The sequence below is a fragment of the Epinephelus lanceolatus genome, chromosome 22, assembly GCF_041903045.1.
Source record: "Epinephelus lanceolatus isolate andai-2023 chromosome 22, ASM4190304v1, whole genome shotgun sequence".
Taxonomy (NCBI): Eukaryota; Metazoa; Chordata; class Actinopteri; order Perciformes; family Serranidae; genus Epinephelus; species Epinephelus lanceolatus.
Window position 1 is genome coordinate 5,541,761 of NC_135755.1, and position 11,608 is coordinate 5,553,368.

Below are 11,608 nucleotides of genomic sequence, written 5' to 3' on the forward strand. Positions count from 1 at the left end.
TGTGGCTAACTTTATCCTGTTTGGACAAGATGGCGTCCAGTAGAAGCAGGTGTTAGCAGAGTGTCTTTGTTGTGTTTTTAAAGTGTGAAAATGTCTAAAGTCCAAATGCTGAGATCGTTGGTGAAGCAGCGACTAACTGCGGCTGCTGAAGATATATTTGGGCTGTTTGAAAGAACGATAGCAGAGTACGAGGAGGAACTTTGTCGATCAAAAGAGGAGAACGAGCGACAACGGAAACTACTGGACGCTGTTTTCAACCCTCAGCTTCGGTTACACAGAGCAGGTTTGTTCATTAAACATTACAAGTTCATTATTAATAATATAACTGCAGCTTTGTTCAATAAATATTCAGTCTGTCGACGATTAAAGCCACGTTAGCTTCTCTGGTGCCGTTAGCTTCTGTGGTGCCGTTAGCTTCTGTGGTGCCGTTAGCTTCTCTGGTGTCGTTAGCTTCTGTGGTGCCGTTAGCTTCTGTGGTGCCGTTAGCTTCTGTGGTATCGTTAGCTTCTCTGGTGTCGTTAGCTTCTGTGGTGCCGTTAGCTTCTCTGGTGCCGTTAGCTTCTGTGGTGTCGTTAGCTTCTGTGGTGCCGTTAGCTTCTCTGGTGCCGTTAGCTTCTGTGGTGTCGTTAGCTTCTCTGGTGCCGTTAGCTTCTGTGGTGTCGTTAGCTTCTCTGGTGTCGTTAGCTTCTGTGGTGCCGTTAGCTTCTCTGGTGTCGTTAGCTTCTCTGGTGTCGTTAGCTTCTGTGGTGCCGTTAGCTTCTCTGGTGTCGTTAGCTTCTCTGGTGTCGTTAGCTGAGTGTTTGTATACGCTCTCTTTTAAGTGTACAATATCACTGATGACATGTTTTCATATATTACTGAGGGCGATGCCGTATAAAGTTTTTCCTGCCTTTGAATATTTAAGTTTAAATCCTTTTTCAGTTATCACGAGCTATACACTTTATACATATTTCAGCGTTATAAATGTTTTGCGTTTGTTGTCCGTTCACACATTGTTTAATGTCTTTGTCATACAGTTCTTATATTTTTCAGTTTCTGCCACTTTATGTGCAGGTTTGTCACAATATTTAATAATTCTTATTTTATTTCACTGTTTCTTTTTTCTTTATTTGACATTGAATCTTTTTCCTTGTTATTAAGCATGTTAATTATTTATAGGATACATTTATGTCATTTTTATTTGCAATTTCTGTCAGTGTGTTGTTTTTTTGTCTAGTAGGGCTACACTAACATATCATGTGACCTGTGTAACATGACATGAGCACTTTAATTGCACACCTGTTTCCAATTCATTTTACACCTTGATGAAGACTCTCTCGTTGGAACGTGTTGGTTTACCGTGTATTAATAAACTACAGTCAGAGTGCCTCAGGTGCATTTTTGGACTGCCTGCCTGTACTGTGGACTTTTACACTGAGTCAACTGGTCGGGTGTTTGTTTTATTTTTAAGTGACTCTTTGCCCCATCCGTGAAGAGCACCTAATTTTTTTACAACTAACTATACTTACTCAGTGCAGCACTCCCTATTTTATCTTCATTATATATTGAGTATATTCTCTGTGTCAAAACCTTATTTTGAATGCAGATATAGCCATTTATTGAAGCATTAATGTGTCTATTGCTTTAAAAGGATAGTGCACCCAAAAATGAAAATTCAGCCATTATCTACTCACCCATATGCCGAGGGAGGCTCAGGTGAAGTTTTAGAGTCCTCACTTCACTTTCGGAGATCCGAGGGGAGAGGAGGTAGCAACACAACTGCACACCTAATGGCTGATGGTGACCCAGATTAAAACGTCCAAGAACTCGCCGTCAGCCATTAGGTGGAGTTGTGTTGCTACCTCCTCTCCCCTTGGATCTCCGCAAGTGTTGTGAGGACTCTGAAACTTCACCAGAGCCTCCCTCGGCATATGGGTGAGTAGATCATGGCTGAATTTTCATTTTTGGGTGCACTATCCCTTTAATTTTACTTAAATAAAATTATTTAAAGTGAAATTTTAGGTCTAAAGTAAAATTTTACTTAAGTAATTCAACTTAGCTGCTTTCCACCACTGGTGACTGAGTTGAGAAACAGCATGAAGTTAGCTAATGCTGGAAACTAACATTACATACACTAGCATGCAAAACTTTGCGCACTCCTGGTCAAAATTTTGTGTAGTGTGAGTAGTTATGTAGAAGGTGAACTGATCTCTAAAAGGCAGGAAGTTTAAGATGAAACATTTCTTCAGTATTTTCAGTAAGATTACTTTGTAATTTCAATCTTCTACAGTTTCAAAATGACAAAAAAGGAAAAGGGCCTGAAGCAAAAGTTTGAGCATGGTCAGTACTTTGTAGCACCCCCTTTGGCAAGTATCACAGCTTCTAAACACTTCTTGTAACCAGCTCAGAGTCTTTAAGTTCTTGTTTGGAGGATTTTCACCTGTTCTTCCTGCAAAAGGCTTCTAGCTCTGTGAGATTCTTGGGCTGTCTTCATGCTCTGCTTTTTGAGCTCTATCCACAGATTTTTAATGATGTTTGGTCGGGTGGCTGTGAGGGCCATGGCAAAAACTTCAGCTGGCTCCTCTTGAGGTCGTCCATTATGGATTTGAAAGTGTGTTTAGGATCATTGTCCTGTTGTAGAAGCCATCCTCTCTTCTTCAGCTTTTTTACAGATGCTGTGATGTCTGATATTCAACTGAATCCATTCTTCCCTCTACCTGTGAAATGTTCCCCGTGCCACTGGCTGCAACACAAGCCCAAAACATCATCCATCCACCCCCGTGTTTAACAGTTTGTTCTCCAAACACACCTTTGCTCATTTTGTCTAAAACGTTCTATTTAAACTTCATCAGTCCACAGGATTTGTTTCCAGGATTTGTCAGGCTTGTTCAGATGTTCCTTTGCAAATGTCTGAGGCTGAATTTAGTGGTGAGGACACAGGGAAGGTTTTCTTCTGATGACTCTTCCATGAAGGTCACATTTGTCCAGGTGTGTCTGCACAGTAGAACAGTGCACCACCACTCCAGAGTCTGAGAAATCTTCCTGCAGGTCTTTTGCAGTCAAACAAGGGTTTTGATTTGCCTTTCTAATAATCCTACGAGCAGACCTCAGCTTGACCGTCCACAGTTTCTGTTAACTGCCATTTCTGAATGAAATTATGAACTGAGGAAACAGCTATCTGAAAACACTTTGCTATCTTCTTCTAGTCTTCATCAGGTCTTTTAGTTTTCAGAGTGCTAGGCAGCTAGAGGAGCCCATGGCTGCTGATTGTTGGGACGAGGTTTCAGGAGTCAGACTGTTTATAAGTTCATCGTGTACTTACTTAACTCTTTATAGTAAATGAAATTTTGACCCGGGGTGCCCAAACTTTTGCATGCCACTGTATTGGGAAGGTGGCTTTAAATGGTCCACAACATTAATTATGCTGGGTTGTTCTGGAGCTGGGCAATATATCGATTTCATGGCCAGCACTTTATTTAATCAAGCTGCCAGTTGTCACACTTGTGAACGAGTGAACACTGTGAAGCTGTTTGATGCTCAGAGATCTTTTTGAGCTGTGATGTGAATGAACGACAACATTTCTCTGTAACATCTGTGTGTTTCCTGTTTCCTGCTTCCTGCAGACGTCCAGCAGCTGTCAGTGGTTAAAGAAGAGGTTCCCCCTGAGCAGCAGGAGTGGAGCTCCAGTGTGGACCAGGAGGACCCAGAGCCTCCACACATTAAAGAGGAAAAGGAGAAACTCTGGATCAGTCAGGAGGGAGAGCAGCTTCAAGGGCTGGAGGAGGATGATGTCATAAAGTTCACATTCTCTCCTGTCCCTGTGAAGAGTGAAGATGATGAAGAGAAACCTCAGTCCTCACAGCTTCATCAAAGACCAACTGAACAGATGGAAATAGAAGTTGAAATTGAGGACTGTGGAGGACCAGAACCAGCCAGGAACTCAGATCCAGATACACATTTACAACCTGAGGCTCGTGACATCACTGTAGAGTCTTCTGAACCTGAGACTGATGAAAGTGTTGATGATTGGACGGAGACCGGAGAACCCAAGTCAGGTTTAAACTCTCAGAAAAATGATGAAGTCTCTGACAGTGATTGGACATGTACTGGTTGTGAGAAACGATTTTGCTGCTCTGAGTGTGGGAAAAGATTTGGCCGCAGGACAGATCTGAAGAGACACATGAGAACTCATACAGGAGAGAAACCATTCAGCTGCTCAGTTTGTACAAAGTCTTTTACACAAAGGGGACAATTACAGAGACACATGAACACTCACACAGGAGAAAAACCTTTCAGCTGTTCAGTTTGTAAGAGAGGTTTTAATGAGCGTGGAGGTTTACAGAAACACATGAGAATCCATACAGGAGAGAAACCTTACAGCTGCTCTGTGTGTGGGAAAAGATTTCGCACTAAATCACCTCTGAAGAGACACATGAGCATTCATACAAGAGAAAAACCCTTTAGATGCTCAGTTTGTAAGACATGTTTTACAGAGAGTGTAGATTTACTGATACACATGAGGAGTCACATCGGAGAGAAACGTTTTAGCTGCTCTGAGTGTGGGAAAAAATGTTCCACCAGGTCAGATCTGAAGAGACACATGAGCACTCATACAGACGAGAGATCTTTCAGCTGTCCAGTTTGTAAGAAATCTTTTAAACAGGGTGGACATTTACGGGTACACATGAGAAGCCACACTGGAGAGAAACCATTCCGCTGCTCATTCTGTAACAAATCTTTTTCACAGAGTGCAAGCTTACAGAAACACATTGGAGGCCACACAGGAGAGAAACCATTCAGCTGCTCAGTTTGTAAGAAGTCTTTTACATATCGTGGACAGTTAGAAACACACAATAAAACCCACACAGGAGAGAAACCATTCAGCTGCACAGTTTGCAAGAAATCTTTTTCACTGAATGGAATATTACAGAAACACATAATGATCCACACAGGAGAGAAACCTTACAGCTGCTCTGAGTGTGGCAAAAGATTCCTTCGCAAACAAACCTTAATTCATCACACGAGAACCCACACAGGAGAGAAACCTTACAGCTGCACCGTGTGTGACCAAAGATTCACTTGGTCTAAACAGCTCAGAAACCACCAGTGTGTTGGATGTCAGTCCTCACAGTCTCATCAAACTCAGACTGAGGAGAACAGAGAGGCAGAGCCTTCAGCCAGCAGCTCAGCTGAACAGATAAAAGCAGAACCTGATGGAGAGGACTGTGGAGGACCAGAACCAGCCAGGAGCTCAGATCCAGATACACATTTACAACCTGAGACTGAGGACAAGCCTGGAGACTTTTTTCAACTTGAGATTGAACACTGGTGATGATTGAAAGGAGATCACAGAACCTCTGTCAGGGATAAACTCTCTGAAAAATGGTGAAGTCCCTGTGCGTCGCATGACACCTGCTACTGGCAAAAAAAAAAAAAAAAAGAGTTAGTTAAGGGAGAAACTCTTTAGCTGCTCAGTGTGTGGGAAAAGGTTTAAACAAAAAATTCACAAGGCAGTCACACATCAGAGGTCATAAGTGTGTCAGCAGTGGCAGTAAATCTGCTGGTTCAGATGAAACTTTTTACAGTGATGAAACAGTTGTAGACATGTTTGAAATGAGAAATGTCTTTCTTCTGCTGTGAGCAAACAGCATTTAGATTTTGGTAATGTCTTACCCTGAAAATGTTGATCCTGGCTCTTATTGATGTCTCGTAACCTTTTTTTATAGTTTGACATTAGACTATCCCAAACATCTTTAACCTGAGACGGCTCTTATTTGTATACAGGAGTTGATAGTTGACTTCAATAGGTTTTGCATGTTTTGCATATTTATCTATTTTAGGTTATATTTAAACCATAGATAAGTTAATATTCTCCACTACACTGCCCCTCTTTCTTTTTCATTTATTCATATATATATATATATATATATATATATATATATATACAGTACAGGCCAAAAGTTTGGACACACCTTCTCATTCAATGCGTTTTCTTTATTTTCATGACTATTTACATTGTAGATTCTCACTGAAGGCATCAAAACTATGAATGAACACATGTGGAGTTATGTACTTAACAAAAAAAGGTGAAATAACTGAAAACATGTTTTATATTCTAGTTTCTTCAAAATAGCCACCCTTTGCTCTGATTACTGCTTTACACAGTCTTGGCATTCTCTCGATGAGCTTCAAGAGGTAGTCACCTGAAATGGCTTTCCAACAGTCTTGAAGGAGTTCCCAGAGGTGTTTAGCACTTGTTGGCCCCTTTGCCTTCACTCTGCGGTCCAGCTCACCCCAAACCATCTCGATTGGGTTCAGGTCCGGTGACTGTGGAGGCCAGGTCATCTGCCGCAGCACTCCATCACTCTCCTTCTTGGTCAAATAGCCCTTACACAGCCTGGAGGTGTGTTTGGGGTCATTGTCCTGTTGAAAAATAAATGATCGTACAACTAAACGCTAACCGGATGGGATGGCATGTCGCTGCAGGATGCTGTGGTAGCCATGCTGATTCAGTGTGCCTTCAATTTTGAATAAATCCCCAACAGTGTCACCAGCAAAACACCCCCACACCATCACACCTCCTCCTCCATGCTTCACAGTGGGAACCAGGCATGTGGAATCCATCCGTTCACCTTTTCTGCGTCTCACAAAGACATGGCGGTTGGAACCAAAGATCTCAAATTTGGACTCATCAGACCAAAGCACAGATTTCCACTGGTCTAATGTCCATTCCTTGTGTTTCTTGGCCCAAACAAATCTTTTCTGCTTGTTGCCTCTCCTTAGCAATGGTTTCCTAGCAGCTATTTGACCATGAAGGCCTGATTCGCGCAGTCTCCTCTTAACAGTTGTTCTAGAGATGGGTCTGCTGCTAGAACTCTGTGTGGCATTCATCTGGTCTCTGATCTGAGCTGCTGTTAACTTGCCATTTCTGAGGCTGGTGACTCAGATGAACTTATCCTCAGAAGCAGAGGTGACTCTTGGTCTTCCTTTCCTGGGTCGGTCCTCATGTGTGCCAGTTTCGTTGTAGCGCTTGATGGTTTTTGCGACTCCACTTGGGGACACATTTAAAGTTTTTGCAATTTTCCGGACTGACTGACCTTCATTTCTTAAAGTAATGATGGCCACTCGTTTTTCTTTAGTTAGCTGATTGGTTCTTGCCATAATATGAATTTTAACACTTGTCCAATAGGGCTGTCGGCTGTGTATTAACCTGACTTCTGCACAACACAACTGATGGTCCCAACCCCATTGAGAAAGCAAGAAATTCCACTAATTAACCCTGATAAGGCACACCTGTGAAGTGGAAACCATTTCAGGTGACTACCTCTTGAAGCTCATGGAGAGAATGCCAAGAGTGTGCAAAGCAGTAATCAGAGCAAAGGGTGGCTATTTTGAAGAAACTAGAATATAAAACATGTTTTCAGTTATTTCACCTTTTTTTGTTAAGTACATAACTCCACATGTGTTCATTCATAGTTTTGATGCCTTCAGTGAGAATCTACAATGTAAATAGTCATGAAAATAAAGAAAACGCATTGAATGAGAAGGTGTGTCCAAACTTTTGGCCTGTACTGTATATATATATATATATATATATATATATATATATATATATATATATATATATATATATATATATATATATATATGTATGTATATATATATATATATATATATATATATATATATATATATATATGTATATATATATATATATGTATATATATATATATATATATATATATATGTATATATATATATATATGTATGTCTATATGTATGTTCATTAATGTTTATTGACATGTGGCGAGACACAAGGAGCCCTGTGTGAACAGGGGTCTGTTTCAGAAACGTTAACAAACTAAATGAAAGGCCGAAGCTCCATTTTAATCAGTTGTACATAGAAATATTAATGCATAAATAAGCACACTGCGTACATTTATCAAAAAAAGGGTCTGAGTCAGAGTGTGATAAAGTGTCAAAAAATAAATACAGTTAAGTTTTATTCAGTATTATTTATCCATCAATTTATTAGGGCTGTACCCAAATATTCGGATATTCGAATATTCGTTTCTATGGGTAGGTATTCGTTATGAAAATTTGGTATTCGATATTCGTTATTTACTTTTTTAATTATTATTATTTTTATTTTTTTTACGTATTTTTTTGGTGCTAAATGTAGTCTTTTTGTTGTTGGTAAATGTAGGTTATCAATAAACATCAAAACTTTTAAATTGCATTGTTAAAAATGTGAAAATATAGTATAGCCTGCTGAGCTTGTGCACATGGCAGGCTTGAGCGCATCCGTCTGAGGCTGTGGATCAATGTCAAGTTTTACCACTTTATCACTATTCCCTCTAACTTGTAGCTGTTTTTTCGTTATCTTTTGAATTTAACATGAATTATGGAACCATTTTTGTCAACGTTTGTTTCCCCCGTTTTGTACAATAAATTATTGTTTAAAGTTTCAACAAGTTTCTTTTGGCGTGCGTGACACAAGTGTGTTTTGAAAACAGCCGCGGACTGTCACCTGCTCAACGCATCAGTACCTTCGGATGCCATGACAGTGATAGCCAATAATGTCAAAATATCATTTACAGACCGATTCAACAGACGATCACTGCTGGCCGACCCGCAGGTCCATTTGCGGGACCTGCGGGTTACGGGTCGACCCGCACATCACTACTCAGCTCAGTCTATAAGGCTGTACACAACAGTAAGGCTATAGACATTATATTCTATTCAGGCCGGCAGAACCAGCAGCGCATCAGGTCTACAGTGCACGTCACTGCTGATTAACCATTTTATTGCATCAAAAGAAAGCATAGAATAATGTACTGAAGGAGACTGTTGTGCCATCACATTTTTTTGTGGTTTGAGAGCAAAGATCCAGTCGCCGCTGTGCAAAACTCCGCAATACAATCAAAAAATGGCATTCAGGACAGCCCTACAATTTATTATTACGTCATAGCCTACATTATGTTTTAAATATATTTGTACAGCTTTAATCTGACAGACATAATGCAGGGGACGGCAACTGAAGATGAAAAATATAGTCGATGATTCACCCCATATTTAACCAAGTAAGTCCCGGCTCTTTTTCAAGGGAGACCTGGCCGAGACAGCAGCACACAAAAAAATTACAGCCAACAGCCACACAATATAAAACATCAAAACAATTAGGACACCTATGCACATTGACGAGACCCAACCGCCTCTTTCGTCCTTGTACTTGCAAGGAGTTTAAAATCAGACAGGGAGACCAGTTCATGTAGCTGTAACTCTTTTTGAAGGTAATTCCAAGTGATAGGAGCAGAGGACATAAAAGTACAAAGGGAGTTTACTCAGTGTGGCTTATTAAATGAACAAATACCAGTGACTGAGCCTACGAAAGGTTGAAGATGGCGACCAGCCCTGGAATAAAGCGTACAGTGACGAGTGAGGGCTTCACAGTTTGTTTGTAACAGCGATAACTACGGATAGTCCTGAGTAACAAACTAATGTCCTAATGCCCTTTCAATCTGGCCTTGATATGAACTGAATCAATGAGGAAACTAGTTTTCACTAAACCTGCTTTCTGACACAGGGCCCAGATCTCCACAGGTGGCGGTGCCCTTTTACAACGTTAAACTGTAATAAAAACATGGACTCGGGGGGCGTCCGGTGGCTTCGGCAGTGACCCTGCTCGGGCTGCAGCTATCAGTTATTTTAGTAATCAAGTATTCTATGGATTATTCTGGTGATTTATCATGTGATTGGATAAGTAATACTGCATGTTTTCATGTAATGACTCTAGCTTTATTTAAGGGTAACGTTAATAAATACAAGAAGATAAGATAAGTCAGAAATTAGATAAATGAGCAGCACATTTGCTCTTGCGAGTAAGGGGTGCGCATGTGTTAACGTGTGCGTGACTTACAATATGAATGAAGCTCAGGCTTAAACAAATTGACGACAGCATTTTATTTTCCATGTGTTGCTGTATTCGCGAGCAAATTTTGGCGAATACGCGTAATACATCGCCAGGTAACGTTAGCCATCGCATTGATTTCTGTTATTAATCAGCCATTTTAAAGCCATAATACACATGCATACTTCACACGCATTATGAATCTCAACCAACAATAACCGATTAAATGCAATTGAACATGACGTTAACGTTGTGTCGGGTCGCTCAGCGAATCGATGCACACACTGAATGTTTTCCACTTAGATGGTGTAGCATTGAGGACGTGCTGTTGTGGTATGCTAACTCTTTAACTTGGAATGATCCCACGCCCTTGTCACTGTCGTTGTCTTCGGGGTGTCTCTCGCTCTTTTCTTGTTGCTCTTCCTTCGAAGTTTTGCAGTCCGCTCAGGCTCAATTCCAGCCTGCAGCCCTTCACTGCACGCCATCCACCAAAAAGGTCTAAAAATGTCACCTTCAGACTAACCAGTTTGTCAGCGAAAAACAGATGAAGTATCAGATTTTAATTCCAGACTTTCAGCTTCCATTTTAAACCTAAAGGAAAGATAAACAATCTCTCATCATCTCTTGAATTTGGTTCATTGTTTACTCAGGTCTCTGAAAATGTATTAAAATGTGTCCGTCCTCAAACTGAGTTGTTTAGATATGTAAAAAGCATAAAGTGTTTTCCAGATTATTTGAACTTAATAAAGGCAACACAAGAACTGAAAGCTGCTTCATTTATTACATATGTTTCTTTTATCTCTCCTCCTTGAAAAGAAATCACACCATAGTAAAAGACATTTTAACGAGTCATTTATCGACATCTGAGCAACAGATTCCCCTGGTTGGGGTCGAAAGCTTCAGAAACAACAACCTATTTGGAATTAAAGGATGAAAGTTAAAGCTCAATAAATGTCATTCTTTCAAAAAGTGTATTTTATTCATTTCAGTAAGGCTGTTACTTTAATTTCTGGGCTTTTATTTTGAAGCTCAGAAATCCATCTGAGCCTTCAAGCTGTATTCTTCACTGGTAAATGCTTCAAAGAGTTCAAACAACAGAATGGGTATTTCATTTATAATTCCAGAATAAAGGTGGCAAAAGCAGTGTGAAGAAGAAGGAACAGGCAGATGGTTTTATAGAATTCAAAGAAAAGTAGGTGTGATGAGAAGGATGGTGAGATCCTGAAGAGGGGAAACTATAATATCAAGACTGTGATTTGATCATTCAGGACACATTGTCTTGTAATTACGACATACGTTTTTGTAATTATGAGATCTTATCAGCGCGCTTCATTGAATGCAATGCACTTCATTGTCTACCCATATAATGCTTTTATTCTGAAAAACATTGACCGGAAGTATCGTTTACTACGGAAGGGCACGGCATCCACTGAATGAATTTAAAAAAAATCGACACATTATCTCGTAATTACATAGAAATGAAGTTGAGTTTTGATTAAAGAGATATTTTACAGAGAAGTTCAAGTCAGAGATGTTATCAAGCATTTTTACTGGATCTTAGGAGAATGAATCTGATTGGGAGAATATAGTTTTGTTTTATTTACTGTCTACATTTTCTGCATGTTAAGATCCCCCCCCCCCCCCCCCCCCCCTTATTATCAGCGAGAACATTTGAGATAGAGTCCCGATCCACACTCCACACCAGTTGGTGGCGGTAAT

The 11,608-nt window shown here is 40.2% G+C and overlaps 2 protein-coding genes across 2 annotated transcripts in view; both read left to right on the plus strand.

Moving 5' to 3' along the window:
- Positions 1 to 5,918, plus strand: LOC117245849 (uncharacterized). Its single transcript, XM_033609423.2, has 2 exons — positions 1 to 283; positions 3,603 to 5,918. The coding sequence occupies exons 1-2, from the start codon at positions 91 to 93 to the stop codon at positions 5,309 to 5,311; spliced, it is 1,902 nt and encodes a 633-aa protein (XP_033465314.2). The 5' UTR covers positions 1 to 90; the 3' UTR covers positions 5,312 to 5,918.
- LOC144459639 (uncharacterized) overlaps positions 1 to 11,608 on the plus strand; it is a 100,903-nt gene that overhangs the window by 72,501 nt on the left and 16,794 nt on the right. The gene's annotated exons all lie outside the window — the stretch shown is intronic.

Excerpts from the sequence above, each read along its gene's own strand:
- LOC117245849 (XM_033609423.2), top strand. The coding sequence starts at position 91 with ATGTCTAAAGTCCAAATGCTGAGATCGTTGGTGAAGCAGCGACTAACT. Across the intron at positions 284-3,602 it reads GCTTCGGTTACACAGAGCAG|ACGTCCAGCAGCTGTCAGTG; the intron begins GTTTGTTCATTA and ends TGCTTCCTGCAG.